This window comes from Condylura cristata, unplaced genomic scaffold, assembly GCF_000260355.1.
Source record: "Condylura cristata isolate star-nosed mole 26May11 unplaced genomic scaffold, ConCri1.0 scaffold00010, whole genome shotgun sequence".
Lineage (NCBI taxonomy): Eukaryota > Metazoa > Chordata > Mammalia > Eulipotyphla > Talpidae > Condylura > Condylura cristata.
This window is the reverse complement of record NW_004567111.1, coordinates 17,171,943-17,194,957: the sequence shown is the minus strand read 5'-3', so window position 1 is coordinate 17,194,957 and position 23,015 is coordinate 17,171,943. Positions and strand designations below refer to the sequence as shown.

General features: G+C 36.1%; 1 protein-coding gene across 7 annotated transcripts in view; it reads right to left on the bottom strand.

Annotated features, from left to right (window-relative positions):
* RBM26 (RNA binding motif protein 26) overlaps nt 1–23,015 on the bottom strand; it is a 78,363-nt gene that overhangs the window by 44,085 nt on the left and 11,263 nt on the right. For 3 of the 7 annotated variants that reach the window (XM_012723259.1, XM_012723257.1, XM_012723260.1), the window contains exons 2-9: nt 14,699–14,817; nt 13,948–14,084; nt 10,175–10,263; nt 9,059–9,276; nt 7,176–7,436; nt 6,192–6,431; nt 5,600–5,770; nt 4,996–5,151 (exon numbers count right to left, since the gene is read on the bottom strand). In XM_012723259.1, the coding sequence (XP_012578713.1) occupies nt 4,996–5,151; nt 5,600–5,770; nt 6,192–6,431; nt 7,176–7,436; nt 9,059–9,276; nt 10,175–10,263; nt 13,948–14,084; nt 14,699–14,817 (1,391 nt within the window). The remainder of the gene's footprint in view (nt 1–4,995; nt 5,152–5,599; nt 5,771–6,191; nt 6,432–7,175; nt 7,437–9,058; nt 9,277–10,174; nt 10,264–13,947; nt 14,085–14,698; nt 14,818–23,015) is intronic. The other 4 variants (XM_004680079.2, XM_004680080.2, XM_012723258.1 and 1 more) reach the window with 3 other exon arrangements.

Genomic DNA, 23,015 nt, shown 5'->3' with positions numbered 1-23,015 from the left:
AATCGAACTCATGCGGAAGTGGCTTTAGCTTCTCAGTGCAGTGCTTTAACCCGCTGCGCCACCAGGGAGGGCCACAGGTTACTTTTTAAGAGATGTCTACACTGCTAATTTTGATTTCTTATCGTGTACTCACTCACTCATACTCTGGAAATAGGAAGCTGTTACTACTGCTTCACTTAACTTGTTCAAGCCAAGGTTTAAGTGTCCAAATTTACTGCTTACTATTATGAATATATGTCAGTTCTTCTTACTTGACCTCCCAAGAGCATCTGAATCAAATGACCACCTAACCCTCCTCCTTCTTAGATATTAACTTTCCTCGATTTTCTTAACTCCACAAGCCATACTTTTGGGCTTCATTTTCTCAATGCCCTATATAGGTTCCCCTTTGTCAACTCACTCCTCCCAATGTTGACATTCCCCAGATTATTCACTCGGGATCTCTAAACTAACATTACACAATCTTCATAAGGTATCTTTACCTATTGCCACAAGTGACTTCAAGGGGAAGGATGTATTATCAGAAACTCATGAGAAAACCTTTTGGAACTTCTATCAATCAGGCTCACAGATTTGGCTATGCCTCCTTCTATCTCTCTTTGGAACAGAGAAAAGGTTAAGAACTAATCTTCTACCTCCCAGTGACTCAAAAATCTGTATTGCCTGATGAGCCATCTCTCACAATTTAGCACTGCATATTCTACCTCTCAATGTTCATTTCTAGTCAAACGCACCAAGGCAAAACACATTAAACACTTCTAAAATGTTACTTTTCTACCAAATCTTTTCTCCTATCTAGGACAAAAGCTTGCTGTCTTTAATCTCAACCTCCCCATTACCCTACAAACCCTATAATCCTTTCAGTCACAAGTGCTGCCAACTCTCCACTATACTTAAATCTTGTACTTACCACTGGTAACTTACCTATCATCTTCCCTAAGGTCAGCTCTTCTATAGTTTTTCAAATGTCTGTACTGGGCCATCTTATTTCCCTCTATCTCTCTTATTCCCTTTATTCTAGTCAAAGGTTCCCTAGTTTCTCAAAAGTATTGTAAGAGATATGTGCTTTATCTACTTCTTTTCTCTACCTAATTCTAATACCCAAATCTACACAACAGATTAGTTGGAAATATCTGGTATCTGGCACTGGTGACATTCACAATGGAAGTTGCAGGTTTCTCTACTCACTGTCATCTTCATAGGACCAGTTCTAAAATAAAATGTTTGGCCTATTCCTTCTCTTCAAGTTTGGTTGACTCCTTTGGACAGTGTCTGGGCTCTCCAATATTCTGTTTTTTTAACTTTACTGTTATTTATCTGAAAGGTTTACGAAAAAAGACTGTACTATATTTTTTTCCCTATTAGTTGTAATGTATTTCTTCCAATTCAGATGTATTCTCCCATTCAGCTTCTTTCAGTTAGTATAAGAGCACAAAAAACACATAAACAAACTCTCCTTGATACACAAGTAGCAAATGCATGTACTTAAGTTTAATGAGCTGTTTTCCTCAATATGCTTTTAATATGCTTTTTGTGCTTTAAATTTTCAGCACTAATTTTTTGACAAATGATAAAACTTATACTAAGCCCATCTCCCTATCTATAATGACAATTTTTCTGCCATCTTACAAATCTGAAAGTTACCAGCACTCCTAAGTCACTTTTATATTAATAATTGTAAGACATCAGCGAGTCTAAATCATTGCCTTTGCTTTATAATAAGTACCAATACTAACTTTCAAGCATGAAATAACAAAAACTATCATATAAAAGCCTATGAAAATTTTAAATTAAGGTTATCTATGGGCTATCGAAATATATAGCAATTATATGATAATCTAAGCTTTTTTTTTTTTGGATAAACTAAGCTTTTAATTATCTATTGAAAACAATCCAGGGCAGTAAATCTCAAACCAAATGGAAAACAGGAAACCCTTAGTGTCTTAGGGGTTACTTCTCGGCACCATCACCGCTAGAGCCTGAGTTTGATCCCCTGCCAGCAAGCTAACCCAAATGATGCAGCAGACCTCTCTTGTCTTCCCCACTGCTCAACTTAGCAGTGTAAATCAGTAAATCTGCCTGTCTGTTCCCCAATCTGTCCCTGGTAAATCCTCTCACCGCACCCTCACACCTCAGTCCTTCCACAAAAATAAATAAGAAGTTAACATGAAAGAAAATAGAACATTGAGGGAGAAGGAGATTGAAAACAGTAAGGAAAAAAAAAGCACAGACAATCCTAATTTTAAATGAGTTGGTAAATTAGTAGTTTGATACATAAAAGCACTGCTATTAATGAAGAATGTATTCCCAAACCAACTCAAGAAATAATATACACTGTATCTAAAGATCAGAACTAAAAATATCACTTATATACACTAATTTTTTTTTCTAAAGATTTATTTATTTGTACATACAGAACTGGGGGACAGGCCAGAGGCTGAGGGGTGGTGAGAGGCTCCACCAGAGACAGAGTGGGGAGAAGAACAGGCAGATCTATGAAGTACACTGCTGAGGGGAGCAGCGGGCGGGTCAGGAGAGGTCTGCCACGCTATGTGGTCATCTCCGGGGCAGGCGGAAATCGAACTCATGCGGAAGTGGCTTTAGTTTCTCAGTGCTGTGCTTTAACCCGCTGCGCCACCAGGGATGGCCCTATATACACTAATTTTTTATGAGAAAGGCATAACAGAAATTTACCCTTCAATAGGGCAACCTCTGGTAACTTGTAGGTATGCAGGACTGAAATTACTGTCTCCAACTTTTACATGGCAAGATTTATATTTCAAGAGATTTAATTCTACTTACTCCCCTGATTCACCAACAAAAACAATGTCCTGGCATTGAAATGAGTCTAGTAAATGCTGATCTATAAGGGTCAATATGTAACTCTAAAGCAGCAAGATAAGCTAGAGATGACTCAAATGGGAGATCCAGCTAGGAAAAGGAGTACTATTAAGGAGAAAAAAAAGAAAAAGGAAAAAAAGGAGGTGGGCCCTCCCTGGTGGCATAGTGGGTTGAAGCACAGCACTAAGAAGCTAAAGCCAGTTCAGCATGAATTTGACCCCCACCTGCCCCAGAGGTAACCCATATGGTGCGGCTGACTTCTCCTGACCCGCCCACTGCTCCCCTCAGCAGTGTACTGCATCAGTCAGCTTGTTCTGCTCCTCGCTCTGTCTTTGGTGAATCCTCTCACTGACCCTATACCTCTGGCCTGTATCCCAGTTCTATAAATGAATAAATAAATAAATCTTTTTTAAAAAAAAAGAGGTAATCATAAGTAACCAAAGGAAAGGGTTTTCTCTGAACTAGTCAGGGGATGAATAAACACTGAACAGCCACGATTTTTCAAGTGGCTACTTCTTAGTTACAAGCAATTTTGTATCCTTTACATAAAAATTAAAGACTCTTTTTGTTGTTGTTGAATGATAGTTATTATAATCCCTCAAGATGAATTTAAAGGTTATATGAGGAGTAGGACACAAATTAAATGTCTTATGAACTCAAAGAAAATATAAACTGTATTGGATATAAATTAGAATTTTCATCACACTTCAAGACAATCTTTGAGTGGTCAAGGTAGATGCTTAGAATCTGACAGCTTCTAAAGAACAAAGGGAAAATGCAAAGTATAATTAATTACAAGTTTAACCACATTAGCAGCATTATTTAAATAAGTTGGACTTTTATTCACAATCGATGAGGCTTTTTTTTTTCTGGCTAGAAAGCAGAAAAGAAAGACTAAAAAGAAAACAGAGAATGAAAATAAGTTGATGGGATTCCCGACTGGCCTATGTCCCAAGCCAGGGAACTAATGCATATGGCAAAGGAGACCTCACCCGTTACTCCCCTTAGCAGTTATTTCAGTAGATACACCTGTTCTTCTCCCCACTCTGTCTCTGGTGAGTCCTCTCACCCACCTACCCCCCACCCCCATACCTCTGGTCTACACCTCAGTTCCACACAAAATAAATAAAGAATTAAAAACAAAAGTAATTTGAAGTTTTAGGTAAATTTTTATTGCCCTACAAAGTATTTTCTATTATATCTGAGAGAATCCATCTTGTTATCTCTGGCAAATGTATCTTCCAGGGCCCTCCCCGGTGGCGCAGTGGGTTAAAGCACAGAACTAAGAAGCTTAAGCCACTTCCGCATGAGTTCGATTCCCGCCTGCCCCGGAGGTGACCACATGGCATGGCAGACCTCTCCTGACACGCCCGCTGCTCCCCTCAGCAGTGTACTTAGTCGATCTGCCTGTTCCGCTTCCCGCTCTGTCTCTGGTGAATCCTTTCACTGCCCCTGCACCTCTGGCCTGTACCCCAGTTCTGTATGCACAAATAAATAAAATCTTAAAAAAAATATATATATATATCTTCCAAATGAATATGAACTCTCTCCTCCAAACCTTCAAATCAGTTCACACTTCTAATATAGTACAGCACTTTTGCTGCCATGGATTGTGACTTTACACGCCTAAACTCAATCTTCTTCCACTATATAGGTATCTATCAAACCCATTTAATCCACTCAATAAACATGGATGAATCATTTACTAAAGTATAATTACTTTTGCTTAAAATTTCATAAACAAACCTGTAACAGATTCTAGCATGTACAAAGCAAACAAAAATATATATCAGGTACAAGTCTGTATAAGTCATTTAATTCTCCAACTAGGAAAGACTCTATCTTTAATAATTAAAGCATTAGCAACCATTTAGTTGACTCAATTAAGATCACAAATTATAAAAAATACCAAAACACAGCTACCATGGAAAATGTACACTTTGGGGAAATATCTTTCCCCTTGAATGGTTAGGACAATGTCAACAATGTCAGATAGAGAGATCTTTCTCTCATTACATGTTACTTTTTCTCTTATGATAGACACCGAAGTATCTAAGTATCAATTCGAATAAATGAGTAGGAATGACTAATCTTTATAAATATTTTGCCACTCTTTATATTATGAAAATGATTAAGAAAAAAGAACAGTATTACCTCTGGGTGGCAAATCCATATCCCCTGATGTTAGTCCTATTAAGTTAGGCCTTTGTGCATGCACTCTGTGTCTATACATAGGTCTGGAAGTATTTGTTATGCTTGGGGCTTCAGGATTGTAGCCATCTGTGTCGTATGTATCTGGTAATACAAAAACTGTAATTAAAAAACAATTATAATAGTCCAACAGGTAAATTTTTTATATTGATAATTGAAAAGGTAAACTACATGCATACTACCAATATGTAACATTTTATATGTATGAAAAGAAAAGTTAGTTTTATAAGAAATGCCATACCCACAGGGGTTACAACTGAGATAGAGAAAGGAACAAAATGACATAAAAATAAACTATTATTTAAAAAAAAAAGTCATTAAGAAAGTACTAACTTTGCTTTTTAAAAATTGTTAACTGAAAGCTTAATATTTGATGTCCACTCACCAGATACATTTTTTACAAATTTCACAAGAAAAATAAATTAATAGAACAATTTAATTCTTTAAACATTTAAAACTCCTTTGCCCCAAAAAAAAAAAAAAAAAATGCTGCAATGCTGCGCTAAAACTACAATACATTATAATAGAGAGAGGACCGAAACTGCACCTGCAGTAAAGAGAGAGGGTGGAGCAGGAGGAGGCTGGTGATGAATGCCAGTTGTTACTACAGTAGGAACTGAACTGGTTGCAGAGTTTGGGGGAGCATCCATGCCAGATGGCTGCAAAGGAGGAAGTGGTGGTGGTGGTCCTGTCAAAACCAAAGAATAAGAAATATCATCTGAAAGCAAACAAATAAAATAAGTTACTATAGATCCAAACACAATATTTTCATTTATTAATCAAACGATAATCTATAAAAACCAAGTTCTTGCAACTACAAGGCATCAGTTTTCCGGGGTATAATACCCATTTACTGCACTTCAAAACAGGTTTGCCTTAAATTGTAAAGGATTACAGACAGCTGGGATTAATCAACAACATGGCATAATTCAGGGTCTCTCTAAAACCACAGTAAACCATAGATTGGCAAAGCCCACTCACTAGATGGGAATACAGTCCAAGAGAAGTATCTTGTTCTTAGTTTTTAGCAGGCAAACTATGCTATTACTTTCAATGCTCTTTTAAAAAGCAGGCATCAAACTGTTAAATGTTTCAAAAGACTGTAAATGGATATAGTAAGTACAGGAAACACTTATTACCTGTGACAGGTGGTAGACTGGGTGGTAATGGGCCTGGTGGAGGCACCGGGGGTCTCAGATTCACAGGTGGGGGTGTAAGAATTGGTGGAGGTGGGGGGAGTCCAGGAGGAGGTGGTCCTTCAACAACTGGAGGCTGTGCTGGGAAAGGCAGCATTCCAGGGAGATTCACATCTTCTACAACTACTGGGTCACTTCCGTGGTCAAAAGGGCACATGTCTCCTCTCATACAGAAACCCTTTTCTGTGAGGTAGAATTGTTATTAAGAAATATGGGAAGTGCTGAACATACACATTTTCTCTAAGTAAACAAAATTAAGATACTTAAAACTAGGAATATTTTTAATACTGAGCATATATAACTGATGTTATCACAAGAGCTACGTACTAATTTCTACTAATTTAAAATACTTATCAAGTGGTAACAGAGCTGACATATGCACTAAAACTGTATTATCAAATTAAAATATACCTAACAGGATAATATAAAACTTACACACACACATCATATTGACATTAGAAACATCTTTTATTTAAATCTTTCACTTATAACTTTTAAGAATACATAGCCATTATCTTTAATACAATTACAAAACTTTTACAGTGGAACTTTCACTTATTGAGAAAATTCTTAAGATAAGTGATAATCACATTTCTAGTTCCTACAAGTTAATCAACCATTCATTTCTAAAGAAGTGAGCTTCTCAACAATGGTTCAATAGCATAATTCAACAGATGTCAATAGTTTTACTAAATTTCAAAAACATGAGTACCAACATGCAAATAAACACTATCTTGAAACTGATATTCAATAGTCAGTGGTGACTAATAAAGGGGCCATAACATTGAGGAAATCATAAAGTGTTTAAAATGTACAACTATTTCCAACAAGATGAAGGCTTTGAATAACTGTACAACCTAAAAGTACAGAATTTAGTCAGCTTAAATTATTGATTAAATACTTCATGAAACATCTGAAAAAACTTACCATCATAGTCTCTACACCGCTTCTTTGGCATTGGTGGTCTTACATAGGTGTTATGGTCCACCTGGTCTTCATGAAATTCAGACCAACTTTCTGTAGTGTTATTACCATGATGAGTAGGCGCAATTACAGTAATAGTGCTGCTCAAAGTAGGTACAGGATAGTGACCAGATGAAATATTAGGTACCGAAGAGACTGGAGTATAATTGTTTTCTAATGGATCTGTTCTATCCAGGTCATATTTTGGCTTTACTAGATCCCTTTCTGCAACAAAATACAAATCACATGAAATTAGATGCTGTTTTCAAAAAGGCCCTACCCTTATCTAAGAAACAGAGATAATTTTGCTAAACGTAAAGGAAGTGTTCAAAATTTACAAAAACTACTTAATATAGCATGTTCCAAAATAAGTTATTCCCTTTGCATATGCCCTATACTATTAAACCACTCATAAAATTATTGTAGTTAATGAGCTTTCTCTAAGTTTTAAGGTTTTACTATCTTCACCATAATGTTAATATATACAACTTCAGCCCAAATAAAATTTATGCAATAAAAGCGTGATTTGAGTATTTTTCTATGATGAGTATTTGTCACTCAACTAAAAATCTCAGTGTCTTTTTACAGTGAATACTATTTATTGAAGATGCGAGTAAATATGCAAAGAGGAAGGATGAGGATTTCATATTAAACATGAATAAGAAATTCATAAAGCTCTACATGGTCAAAAAAAGTTATTAAAGAAACTAAGTGAAGTAATGTGCATCTATAGCAAAGAAGTATAAAAAAATGGAAACAGAGAAGTACAGGGCTTAGAGAATGGCAAGGCCCTAAATACTTCTTAAATACTACAAGTGACCATACAAACAGGTTGCAAGGGTAGCAAAACCTAAGTTTCAGTTAAGATGCTTCACGCAAAGGTTTTCTGTTTTATTGTCTACAATATCTTCTTTCAATAATGCACACTGGAAGAAAAATTATATGTTGGAAGTTACATGTACTTATAAATATGAACATCTAAAATCAAAATTTTAAACTGTTTTCAGTTTAGGTATAACTAATACATACACACATACATATTACAGGCACACACACACATGAACAAAACATATTTTAAATGTACTTTTTAATTAATTTTGGTCAATGTATATAACTGTAAAAACAAAGGCCACAATCTAATTATTCTACATACCAACCACTTCCAAACCTACCCTCATATCCCTTCCCTCTAAAATAACCCATTCTTCATTACACAGGTATACCAGGATTTGTTTCCTGTCGCATAGACCTGTTTGAATTTTCTAGATTTTATTTACATATGTACTGTTTGTCTGAATTCTCATATTCTGCATAATTATCTTAAGACTCATACATTTTGTCTCAGTTCTTTCCTTTTTATCCATTATATAGGTACACTATGATTCATTCTATTCATTCCCCTATTAATGAACATTTAAGTTGTTTGTTTTTAGATATTACAAATGAAGCTGTCATGATCATATGCCATGATCATTCTTTGTGTAGAAATAACTGTCATTTTTATAAGGCAAAACCCTAAAACTGAAAAGTCATTCAGTAGGTATAACTTTAATATTTTTAAGATACTGTCAAAAGTATTTTCCAAAGCATTCGCTATCTTTACCAACCCTGAGCAATTCAGTCTTTTTAATTTTATTTATTCTGATGGGGTAAGGAGCAGTGGTAATTCAATGTGGCTTTAATATGGAAGAACTATATATTCCAAAAGGAATTTTATAAAAGTTCATAAAATATTTCCAAGTGATAGATAAGTGTTACCAATAAAAGCAGTTTTGTAAACCCTCAAATACAGAGCTTTTTTACAATAAGGAATGTAACCAGAATGTGCACATATATGGATTATTTACCCCTGCTTCGTGTTCTGCTTCTGCTTCGAGTTCTGCTTCTATCTCTGTCCCTGTCACGAAGCCTCTCTTTACTCCAACTTCGACTTCGACTCCTGCTGTAACTTCGACTTCGCCCTCTTCTTCTATTGTATCGATCCCTGTATGAATCTCTTCGAGGAGGGTTTCGATCATAATCTCTTTTGCGAGAACGATCATCCTTTTTCCTCTCATCACGACTTCTAAAAAAAATTGTAAGATAATGTCTATGTAAGTAATTCTAAAGCGGATACAGAAAAAACTAAATTATGAAAAGATCATAGGCTTACAGTAATATGCTTCTTTTTCCCACTATCTATCAGAATATAAGTATTAGGAAACTGAAAAACTGAGCACATCCTATCTAAATACTCTAAAACCCCTTGAAAAGGAAAAAATGTTTTATTCAAGTTTTAACCCTTGGACTTATTCGCAAAACATTTTAGGCAACTATACATGTCTTCTTATAAAAATTTTGTTGTTTCATGCCTATAGTCTCAGGAATGTATATATGATTTGTGGTCTCTATGTGCTTTTGAAGCACTAATAGGATAATTTTTTTCACATTAAAGGGGAAGTAAAAACAAAAAAATAGTCTGATCCTAAGACTTCTCTGGCATTTGAAATTGGTAGTAATAGTAACAATATTTGCCAGACACTCTTTTTTTTTTTTAACATTTATTTATTTGTGCATACAGAACTGGGGTACAGGCCAGTGGTGCAGGGACGGTGAGAGGATTCACCAGCGACAGAGTGGGGAGCAGAACAGGCAGGTCGATGAAGTACACTGCTGAGGGGAGCAGCGGGAGGGTCAGGAGAGGTCTGCCACGCCATGTGGACACCTCCGGGGCAGGTGGGGATCGAACTCATGCAGAAGTGACTTTAGCTTTTCAGTGCTGTGCTTTAACCCACCGTGCCACCAGGGAGGGCCACCAGATACTCTTTTAAAATTCACTCCTACAATCTAAAAATTCAAAGACAGCTATTCTTGGTAGAAAAAGATCCAATCACCTTTTGCTAGAAATAAGAAAATATCATTTCACCCTATGTAAAAAGATAATCAATGGCTATACATTAAACATGTTTCAATAAATCAATCACCTATTTTCTCTGTATCGGGAGCTTGACTGAGGAGGACTATGATTTAGCCTTCTAGAAAACTTCTTCTCTCGTTCTTCCTCCTTTGTGATCTAATACACAAAGAAAAATGTGCGTAAGTTTAGCATGTTAGTCTTTATACCATATTACTGTTTCAATGACTTACTGGTGTTAAAATATGGATTAAAAATGTCTCTCTCTTAATATATTCAAACAAAATAAAGTTACATTCTAAGTACAATAATTTACTATAAAAGACAAGCTTACTAAAAGTTAAAGTAAATATTAAAAGAACTCACATTATTTTAGATAATGAAAAAACATTTCAAGCAAGATGCACTCTTGTTCTAGTTTTACAGATTTGGTTGGCACTAAATAAATTTGAGAATATGAGAACAAACCAAATCAAAGAAAAAGAGGATATTTGAGAAAACTATCTACAAACTGAAATACTTCTCCAGGTTCTCATAGCAGTGTTGCAGCTATATATTCTTTCTCTTACAAGGTGCCTTTATTTTTGCATAATTAATAGAAAGCAGTCCTAGAAAGTGCTAAGTGCTAATTTCTCCAGGCTACAATTCTTCAAGCTATACTGCCTAGAATAATAGTTCCATAAGACATGAATTAAGCATTACTTGAAAAACAGCTTTAGAGAATAAACAAACTAAGGAAATATTGAACATGTGGCTTCTGTAAATATGGGAGGCCTCAAGACTTTGAATTTTTTTTTTTAAGATTTATTTATATTTTTATGCATACAGAGCTGGGGTACCGGCCAGAGATGCAGAAGGTGAGAGGCTTCACCAGAGACAGAGTGGGGAGCAGAACAGGCAGATTGAGGAAGTACACTGCTGAGGGGAGCAGTGGGCGGGTCAGGAGAGGTCTGCCAGCTATGTGGTCACCTCCGGGGCAGGCCGGAATCGAACTCATGCGGAAGCGGCTTTAGATTCTCAGTGCAGTGCTTTAACCCGCTGCGCCACCAGGGAGGGCCAAGACTTTGAAATTTTTAACAGGAGTCCTAAGATACTTTGATGCAGGTAGTCTAAATATCATATATGACCTAATTTTTGCCAATTTTCCCAACATCCCTTTGGGTAACAGCTATCAAAAGTATCCTACATTATTGTATTTTCTGTAACAGAGTTTCCTTGCTACCTCAAGCTGTGGGAGAACACTTTGTAACCACTCTTACATTAAGCAGACTTACATTAAGCAGACTGATTCCATTGGGAGACCTATCATGATGCAGACCTGTATCTTAGTCCTTTGCTTTCAGGCACTAAAACCCAAGATGTTGGGCTAATGTGTTTGGTGACTAGTAGAACATGTATTCACAGTTGTTTAAACATAATCACTTTGGTCTTACCTTACTTTGGCAAAGGGAGATTATCTCTCTTATGTAGTATTTTATGATTGCTGTGCTGCTGTTATAGTTTACGCAGTACTCTGAGATGATTTGAATAAAGAACATACTCATTTTAGTTTACCATTTGCCTAAAATTAGAATTCTCTTCTTGTTGAACTTGTAAGAATAACTAAAATTGTGGATGTTTGCAGTTTGCTCTATATAACAATACTAAAATTCCTTTAACAGAAAATTAGGGATATATTTTAATCGTTTGTGTACAACCTTCAGGATTTGTGGCATTTTTTTTTAAAGATTTATGTATTTATGCATACAGAACTAGGGTACAAGCCAGAGGTGTGGGGGTCCCTGGTGAGAGGATTCACCAGAGACAGAGTAGGGAGTAAAACAGGCCAACTGATGAAGTACACTGCTGAGGAGAGCAGCCAGCGGGTCAGGAGAGGTCTGCCACGCCACATAGGTCAGCTCCAGGACAGGGATTGAACTCATGCTTAAGTGGCTTTAGATTCCTGGTGCTGTGCTTTAACCTGCTGCGCCACCAGGGCCCCATGGCATAAACTTTTAAGACCATTGCTATTTATTTCATTTTTTGTAAAATCAACTCACAAAAAAAGTATCCCACACTAAATGATAAATTAAACAGAAGAAATCCTAGCAACAGGCCAAATTCTGAGAAACACTGCTTTCAACCTTTTAACAGTTGCCTTTTTTTTTGTTCCTGTTCTTCTGGTCTCCATTTACTTCAACTTCTATACCCCCAGAAAAAAAAAAAGGTTACAAATAAAGCTTCCCAATGTACTTTCCCCCTTACACTCTCACAAGTATTTATGATGACAGATCATCATATTTTATAACACTAGCCAAACAGTGTTTTAAACCCAGGTTGTTATTTGGCATTTTGGCAGTAGTTAAGTATCTTTCAATTTGTCAAGAAAACTGATAAACTTTCACTATATCAAGAGATACAGACTGAGATTTTGTAGTTAACTTGTTCAGGTGGAAAATTTCTTTCTCTTTTTCAAAACAAGAGTCCATGATTTACTAAAGATATTTTTAAGAATTAAAGCCTAATTTTGATTAACAGAAATCTGTAATCAACCCAAACTTTCACTGCTGAGCAAAACTTAAAAAAAAAAACCCAACTGAATATCTCTATGCAACATAAGCAATTGTCAACACAATATCCATCACCCTTTTCCCCCTTACAAACAGAACCTCTATCCAGACAAATACAAAATATACAATTATAAAATTGTTTCTTAATTTCATATGCAGACAGAAGTAATGTGGGCATTTTATGTCTATGTGAGTTCCTATAACTATGTAAATATGTGTATATATGCACAGCTATACATTTGAGAATATACATTTACATGTTATTATATAAGAAACAAGTATTACTTACATCATCTAGATGATAAAAGTATGAGAGGGAAAGCAAAAGCTCACATCACATCATCCCCTACCACACAATAATATTTACTTGTTAACAGCAACTATTGTTTGAGAATGTGCCACACACACTGCCAAATGCTTGATAGGTATTATTTTACTATTCCTCAACGAGCTCATCATATTTCCATTTTTAGTGTTGAATAAACTAGAGCTCAGAAAAAGTAGTGCTTTCAAAGTCACAATGACTGACAAAGCCAGACTTTTAACAAATAATTATTTTTACCTAAAACTAGTCTAACTACAGAAATATAACAACTTAATTGTCAATAATTTTTGCTGGAACTAACAATCTTTAGACATCAAATAGAGAAGATATGAATTATTATATGATTAAAAAGTGTATTTGTGTGATAGCTCTCCAAGGTACCTGAATGATACAGATGTATCAATTATTTTCAAACAACACAAATAAAGAGTACCTTATACATATAAGGTACTGAGCAGAAAAGCAGACCTGAGACTTATCTTTTGCAAGGCTTGCTTACAAGGTAGGTCCTTGATTGGCATGTGTGAATTTTTATCCTGGCAGGTTCCCATCATTCTCAAAGTAGTTTAGTGTTGGCTCAGTTGTCTATATAAACAGTAGAGTTTATGCTAAACACCCTACCAGTCTGGAAATTTGGTACAAACTAGGCAGAAGGTATCCAGCCCTAAATAAAACTCCTGGGCTCTAAGTCTCTAATAAGCTTCCCTGGTCCATATATATTGGCACTACTCATTAGTACATAGCCCATGGGTATGCCCAAACTGCACACCATACACTTTTTCCAATGTTGATTTATTTTTACTCTATCCTTTTGTTGTGCACAATATCACAGTCACTGTTGTGCTTATGCTGAGTGCTCACCTGGGAGTGATCTTAGTAACTCCCAATACAGACACAGAAAATAAAACACTATTAATTATTCCTTATAAATTTTTTTAAAGAACATGTACAGTTAATGCAAATATTTACCTCTTCTTTTTTTATATCTTTTTCTTGATGCTGAAAAAATTCTACCTTTAAGCTTCCAGATGATGGCTGCTCTGGAGGAGGTAGGTAACTCTTTGTATTCACAGCATCAAACAGTTTCTCCACAAATATCTGGGTCTCTAAAAATAAAATCAAAGAGTACAGACTAAAAGATATTTACTAAAATACTAGTCCTCTACTTCCACACATCAGACAAGATGATGAAATATAACTTAACTTTTGTAAATCAAGAAATTATACTAAGACACAGCTTCCTAAGCAGTGTGCCATGGCACAAGTCAAGGTTTAGGGTGTGGAGGATTAAAGTGATTGGAGCCCCTAGATTAGTTGACCATGACAAGACTGCAAGTACTCTACCTGGTGTGCCAAACACAAGTTTTTATCATTATCTATTTGCTGGCAAAGTAAAAAAAGTTGAGCAACACTGTGCTACATTCTAAATAATTCCTTAAACAGTACCTATCTTCAAATAAACATTCAGTCATTCGTGTTTTTAGTCTTTTAAATATATATATATATATATATATATAAGCATGTGTTAAGAATGAGCACATGAACATTAATGAAAATGTTTCCACTATAAATAATATATGGGTATGATCAGTACAAATATTATTTGTTCTACTTTGTTAAAATAGGGCCTAATCTGACCGACAATTCCTTTGATACTCCAGAAAAATCTCACTTAAAATAATTTGACGATAAAATATTATTTTCAAACCAAACACCTTACCTTTCTGAAGAAACACATCCAGTTGGTCAATACATAATGCCTTTAACTCTTTTTCACTTTTATCTTTCTTCACCAAAGCTAGAACATATTTTGCTAGGGCGGATGGATCTGCATCACAGCTGAAGAAAAGAGCAATAATGAATGAAATTTAGCCATAAACAACTTCACATTCTACTGATTCCAGTTACAAACTGACTACGTAGGTATGATAAATAACTGAGTTAAGTATGTAAAAAGCAACCAGCTCATGGAAGGTAATGAAGGATACATTCTTTTCTCTTAAATAACAGACTTTAAATAGCCAATATAGCCATCATTCAATAGCCTTCAAAATACATACTAATACAAGCATTAAAAATTCAGTCAGTGGGCCCTCCCTGGTGGCGCAGCGGGTTAAAGCACTGCACTGAGAAGCTAAAACCACTTCCGCATGAGTTTGATTCCCGCCTGCCCCGGAGGTGACCACATGGCGCGGCAGACCTCTTCTGACCAGCCCGCTGCTCCCCTCAGCAGTGTACTTCATCCACCTGCCTGTTCTACTCCCCACTCTGTCTATGGTGAAGCCTCTCACCGCCCCTGAGCCTCTGGCCTGTACCCCAGTTCTGAATGCACAAATAAATAAATCTTTAAAAAAAAAAAAATTCAGTCAGTTTTGCTTAACATGGAGCTTCCCTATGACCCAGCAATCCCACTCCTAGGTATCTACTCAAAAGACACAAAAACACTCATTCAAAAAGATACCTGCACCCCCATGTTTATTGTTGCTTTATTTACAATTGGAAAAACATGGAAGCAGCCCAAATGCCCAAAAGTAGATGACTGGATTAAAAAGATGTGGTACATACATACAATGGAATATTACTCAGCAACCAAAAAAAAGAAACACATGTCTTTTGCAGCAACTTGGATGGAGCTGGAAAAGATCATGCTTAGTGAGATAAGCCAGAAAGAAAGAGAAAAATACCGGATGGTTTCACTCACAGCAGAAGTATAATGGAACAGGCAAGAAAATAGTAAGAATATTAAACAGTTATATACCAGACTGGGGAATGGGATCAAAAACGGGGGTGGGGGGAGGGAAGTGCATGGGACTACGGTGACAGCACATGGGTGGCTCGGTGATGGGAAACCCACGGGGATTACAATTGAGATGAAAAAAAAATGTACAAAATGATGTAAAAATAAACTATTATATTTATTTTTTTAATTCAGTAGTTTTATTGCTATAGAAAGTAAAAATGTGTTTTCTATTGGTCTCAGCATCAAATGTATGCAATCTTCACATCTACTAATGCTACTTTGCTATGCAAAAATAATGGAAAATTATCTAAACTAGGCTCTCTCTGGTGGCGCAACGAGTTATGGCACAGCACTACAAGCTAGCCTCAGCCACTTCAGTGCGAGTTCAATCCCCAGCCCCCGGAGGTGTCCCACATGGCACCGGCAGACCTCTCCTAACCCGTCCGCTGCTCCCCTCAGCAGTGTACTTTGTCGACCTGCCTACTCTGCTCCCCACTCTGTCTCTGAATCCTCTCACCACCCCTGTGCCTCTGGCCTGTACCCCATTCTGTATGCATAAAAAAAATCTTTAAAAAATTATCTAACCTATAGAATAAATCAGGTTAGTTTTATTAAAAAGAAAATGTCTCCATGGCAAGCAAGACTGCTTATACTATAAAATTGCTTATATTATTATGTAAGATTGCTTATACTATACCAGTTGCCACTGTTGATAACAGGTATATGATCTAAAAGATATATATCTTGTCAGAACTAGACTTTGCCTTCTGCTATACAACTAGTATTCTGGAAATGTGTAAAAGGACAGAAATCTTTCAGATGAAGGAGATGGGAGGAAAAAAAATCAGCAAAACTTCATGTGCGAATTAAGCATGACTCTGACCCACAGAGTGCTCCAACTCCAAGCACTGTGTGTTTTGGGGGGGAGAAGGGAAAGCACAAGTCACTTGTGGAGGGGGAGCAATGAAGTGTTTCAATTAATAACCAAAAGAGTTAAAGCATGAAAAGGTTGAAGAATAACTTAAATCATGAAGGTGAATAAAACGGAAATCAAGAACTACAGAGTTAACAGGTCTCCTATGCAGTAAGGAATGTCACTGCTTTCACTTCTAGGTTGCTAACTTTTATAAATATATCGATAAATGCAGATTTTCAGAAAATCACTAGGATGGCAAATGAATCATAATGAGAGCACTTACTAGGAATTCTCAGCCTGGAAAATTAAAATGTCTGAGAGAACTTGGTAGGGTTTCAAGTAATTGAAGGGTTATCACAAGGAAGAAGGATTACACATACTCAATATATCCTCCATGGGATGTAATTAGAACCAGTAAATGGAAGCAACAAATTTTGGCTTAAAATAAAGATGGACTATTTTAATAATCAGAGGTTCCCAAAGGCTGAATAGTCTGCTTGAAAGAAAATGAGATCATCATTAGAATGTTTTCAAGCATAGGCTGATATCCCTCGACAGATAAACACTGGACCAGATAGTAATCCCTCACAAACCTGAAAAAGTATAATCCTTACGTTCAATTTTATTCATGGAATTTGTGGAGATATATAAAATATAAGGTAACACCATATTCTTTTCAAGGACTAATCCATAAAATGTTAGTAATTTTTAAATTATACTCTGCTATATATATAATGAATACTACAAAGATTTATCAAGAATATATCCAAATCAAGCCCTCCCTGGTGGCACAACAGGTTAAAACACAGTACTATAAAGCTCTCATGGCCACTGCAGAACAAGTTCCATACCTGGCCAGGGAGGTGACCCACATGGTAAGGCAGACCTCTCCTGACTTGCCCACTGCTTCCCTCAGCAGTGTACTTAGTCGGCCTGTTCTGCTCCCCACTCTGTCTTGGTGAATCCTCTCACCCCCTGCACTTCCGGTCTGTACCCTAGTTCTATATGCATAAAAAAATAAATCTTCAAAAAAAAAAAGAACATATTAAAATCAAAAAACATTTTACTCATGTGCTAGCCTCTGGGACTAATCCACTAAAACTATTATTATATATGTTGAGAATATATATACAAATCTAGCTCACTAGATCAACAGCTCACCATTCTTTTTCTTCTTCATGACATTTTGAGAAAAGCTTATTGATTATCCTTTCAAGTACCACATTCGTCTCTCAAAAATATTTTTAAGAAGCACCTAATATGCCAACCACTGTCTAAAATCTTGAGGACAAAACTTTAACAAAAAACTTAAGTCCCTGTCCTCAGAATTTACAGTGTGGATATGGGGATGCATTTTTAAGGGTAGGGTAGGGAGGATGTAGACAATTCAAACATACATACAATGTACTGTCATATAGACAAGTGTTTTGAAGAGAAATATGGTAAAAGAGTAAAAAGAATGAAGGGAACATGAACAAAGAACAAGTGAATGAATATATCTTAAATAAGATCAGGGGAGGACTCTGATCTCTCTAGTAAGCTTCTCTGTCTCTCTCACCTAACTTCACTCTTATACACACACACACACAAACACACCCCTCTCGCCTAACTTCATTCTTACACACACACACACCTCTCTCATCTAACTTCACTCTTACACATACACACCACTCTCTCGCTCCCCCTCGCCCTCTACATGTATATATATACACATATATAAAATACTGCAGTTAATCCTAACATACTCATTCATGTGTGCTTTGTAATTTAGAACTTTCAAAATAATAACCAGAGAGTAAAGCAAAAAAGGCTGACAAGCTAGTACATTTCAAAAAAGAAGCTTGTTTTGCTTTGCTCAAGTTTCTTGCAGGGCTTATAAATTCAGAGGATGAAAACTAATGGAATTTAACCCAAGCCTCCATTTTCAGTAATCCTGAGAAGGTGGAGTTGGAGGTGTCAGTGGGAATTGAAAATTAAATTTAAAATATGTTAAATCAGTAACTTTAGAACACGGATATACACCCACATGTGTTCCTACCAAATTTTCATTTTATATTCAAGAGAAATCTAATTTGCATCAAGTCATGGTTCTATTATTCTGTACTTTGCTCTTTTAAAAATCCAAATTATCTAAATTAAATTGCAACAAATACATACATTAGAAAAATTCAATTCCCATTGTTTATTACACAGCTTCATTCAATCTAAGCATGAAGGTAAAAACAAGTTATTTGTATGTAGTAATTAAATTCATTAAGAATTTAACTGCATCTACCTTACTGTAAAATAACTACAACAATATAAGTGTATCTGTACATGATCCATCCATGAGTACCACACAAATCACTTTTATCATTGCAAAAACATCACAATACACATAATTAAAACACTGAAAACTATTCAGTAAATTCATTCCCCTGGAGACAGCACTGATTTCTTCTTGAGAAAAGTGTTCCACGTGGAGAGAAAAGTGTTTCTCTCAAGCATTTTGGTCTCAGACTACTTTTATACTTTAAAAATCAGAACTCCAAAGAGCTTTTAGTAGGAGTTATGTCCACCAATAATTTAACATATTATGAATTAAATGGGAAATTTTTAGTTATCTATTTGGTTTAAAATAATAAATCTAGAGCCCTCCCTGGTGGCACTATCAAGCTTTTCCTAGCCACTGCTGCACTAGTTCAAAGCCTACCATCCTAGGAACTGACCCACATGGCTCAACAGACCTCTCTCATCTCACCTGCCTGCTTTCTCCTCAGCAGTGTTTAGTTAATCCACCTGTTCTGGCTCCACTCTTTCTGGGAATCCTATCACCCACCCCCAGCCCCCTGCCCACCTCTAGCCTACACCATGTTCTTGTATGCATAAACAAATAAATTTTAAAAAATAAATCCATTATAATTTAACATAAAATGTCACTGGACGGCTTTCACAGGGAAGAATTTGCTGGTACAGAAAAACGGTAAGTCCAATGGTGGAAGAGACTTTAGGCACAGTGAAATCCAGGAGTTCAAATGATGCAAGCAGGACTATCTGTTTTCCTTTTAATTCAGTTCATTTACAAGCACATCTTTTCCATGTTGTAGCAGAGATGGTGCTGAGCAATTCCAAGCTTACATTACTGACAGGTAAAGAAGCCTGAGAAGGAAGCCTGCTTCTGTATGCACCATACCAATCCATGAAAATGACTATCTTCCCTAGCATGGGCCATACCCCCAGTGGAAAGCAGGAATCAGCGTAACTCCATGGCTAGTAGATTCCCTTGAAACTAAATATCCTTTTTTTTTTTTAATGAAAATTTATACTTCCACAAGAGTATAAAACCTTGGTGAGAAGATAACAAAACTTCCCATTCTCTGCAAATACCATGAATGACTGACTGGCTTAAAAGAAGACAGACCTTTACATCTACTTTTACATTCAACCTGTTATGACATGATATTCTGGTTGAACTATATGAAGGTAATCTTGTGTTATACAAATACACATTTGGAAAAGTGGAGGAAGACTTGAGCTCCTGGGAAAGGACTGGCTTCCAGAGGTCTTTTATCCTATTCACATGTAGATTTGTTACAGGCCAGGAAGAGAGGGGCACCACTGAACCCCCAAACCTGCCTGCTCTAAACATCCACTGCATCAAGACAAAACATATAAGACTTTAATGAAAAGCAACTTTAATACAGTGAGTATACAATACGGAACACAAAGAATATAACTTCTAAATCAAACATCTGAAGTTACCCATCCCATCGTGGGCAAAAGTCAAAAGCAACTTTAATACAGTGAGTATACAATACGGAACACAAAGAATATAACTTCTAAATCAAACATCTGAAGTTACCCATCCCATCGTGGGCAAAAGTCAACCCAAAAGGGATTGGCCCAAAGCAAGGCCTGAAAGCCTGCTACAAGCCTAAAGCACCTTCTGGCCGGGACCCACAGAAAAAAGTCAGAAATGGCCAGATGAGTCTGGGAGGAAAAGAGCAAAATCAAAATCAATATAAACGATGCCATAGTCAACCTCCCCAACAGGTTTCTCACCCACATCACCCTCAACCAGTCCAGGGCCAAGAAACAAGCATGGTTTCTCCATCACAATGCTTGTTGCTCCATGTGGCTTCCTCAGATCTCCTTCTCAGGTCTCCTCCTGTGTCTCCATCCTGCTTCCCTCTTCTTTTCTCTGCTCAGCTCCACCCTCCTTCTGGGTGGGGCAGGAAACCTGGAACTTCCCCTTTTCCTAGGTGCCATCCAGTTAGATTCACACCTTTTACCAATAAATGAACAGATCTGAGTTACTTGATTCTTTAAGTTACTAAAAAGAGAAATGAGAGGCTAGAGAATAGAGAATATTTTCTCTCAAAACCAAAAAGAGGTAGAATTAACCAAAAAAAAAAAAAAGGCACTAAAGAGAAAACTGGAAAACCTGGAGTCATCATTCTCTTTTATGAACTTGAGTCAGTCTACTAAACTCTAACAACCTCTTTCTCATATATGTAATATATATATATATATAATACATATATTAAAGTCTGACCAATGTTATACATCATATGTATTCACTTCTAGGTCTTTTTCTAAAAATACCACTGTAATTTTCTAATACTGTTACCATATTATGCTGAAAATGTTCGTTAATAATGAGAAACCTTTAAAGAATTCTCAGCTTACAAATCTCAGACTTCAGAATTTAAAGCTTCAGTTTCTTCGAGTAAATAAGTCACTGTCAAACTAGAAACAATTACAAATAAATATGACCACAAGTATTTTATTAACCTGCCAAATACTCCAACAAATAAATTACTAAAGAATAAAATAAAATTTTAAAGTTATACAATGACTACTCCCATTCATCCCTCCCAAAAGGCTTCAAGATCTGGTTTGTATGTTAAGTAGTAACCTCAAACCACTGTGTTCTCTAAGCCAAAAAAGCCTTTCTTTGAAGCAGAGGCACTGTTTAAAAAAAAAAAAGTACAAAAAAGTACAGGTCTAAACTCCAAAAATTGTGGTTTTCCAATTTCCAGTCTGGTGTTATCACTATTTTATTTATTAGTTACTTAGTTCTGAGTAGTTCTGTACTTCTCTGGGCTTCAGTTTTCTCATTTTTAAAAGAAAGACACAAACCTGTACCATTTGAAGTGGTAGGGTCATTTTTATGAGTAAAATGCTGAATTTTGAACATTATCAATCTCTCTTCTGTGTTCCAGGAACTTATTTGTTAGCTGAACACAGTATTCAATTTCAGTGAATCCACCTGTTCTGTTCCCTACCCTGTCTCTGGTGAATCCTCTCACTCCCCCATACCTCTGGCCTATATCCCAAGCTCTAGTATGCATAAATAAATAAAATAAATATTTAAAAACAAAGAACTATTTACAACACTTTAGACACCATCTGAAAAAAGTGAACTTGAAGACAGTGTCAACATAAATATTCAAGAAGCTAAAGAATCCCATGTATGCAAAGCTCAGCTAATTACAGGAACCATAAAACCTAGCATTCTTTCACTGTTGCTTTCTCCATCAAATCTTTGGAGATGGGCTTTCTGGAGTTATTATGGTTAATGGGAAAAGGAAAAAGAAAAATACAAGTGGCTGTACATACTCTCTCAGCTACTGCTTCTATTACTCTGTCTCAAAATAAATCCTGTCTGTGTTGTTACCAGCTGTTTTTTAGGTAGACAAGAGAAAAAAATGAAAAATATTCAAACCAAAAGCAAAATGACAAATGTAATTTTTAAAGTCATTTCTGGAACTGGTAGGGTAATAACAACAATCTAACATAATGAGCTGAGTCTCAAAAAAGTGGAAAGAAAAATAAAGCAGAAAAAGTCAGGAGACACTGTGAACAAGGACTTTCCAAAAGTGATGAAAGACATCTAAACAGATCCAAACAGCAAAGCAAGACAAATTAAAAGGAAATACACAAAGTCCTAAGATTATGAGTCAAACTGACCAAACAAAAGAAATCTTAAAAGTAGCCATGGTTGAAAAAATGGGCAAATGCAATGTACACAAGACTCAAACAATGGCTGATTTCTCATCAGATAGTGGAAGATAGTGACAATGGCAAGATATTATAAAACAGCTAAAAGTTTAAACCCAATGACTTAGGCTCCCCTTTAAAAGGAAAAGGGAGCAAATAAGTGAATATAGGTTTAAAAAAGAAAAATATCAAAACAGAAAACAAAACAAAACGCTGTTCTTGAAAAGATGAACATCAATTAACTACTAAAAAAAATTGTCAAGAAATTAAAAGTTAAAATTACCAACATCAGTCCACAATTTTTTTTTTTAAAGATTTATTTATTGGTGCATACAGAACTGGGGTACAGGCCAGAGACTCAGGGGTGGTGAAAGACTTCACCAGAGACAGAGTGGGGAG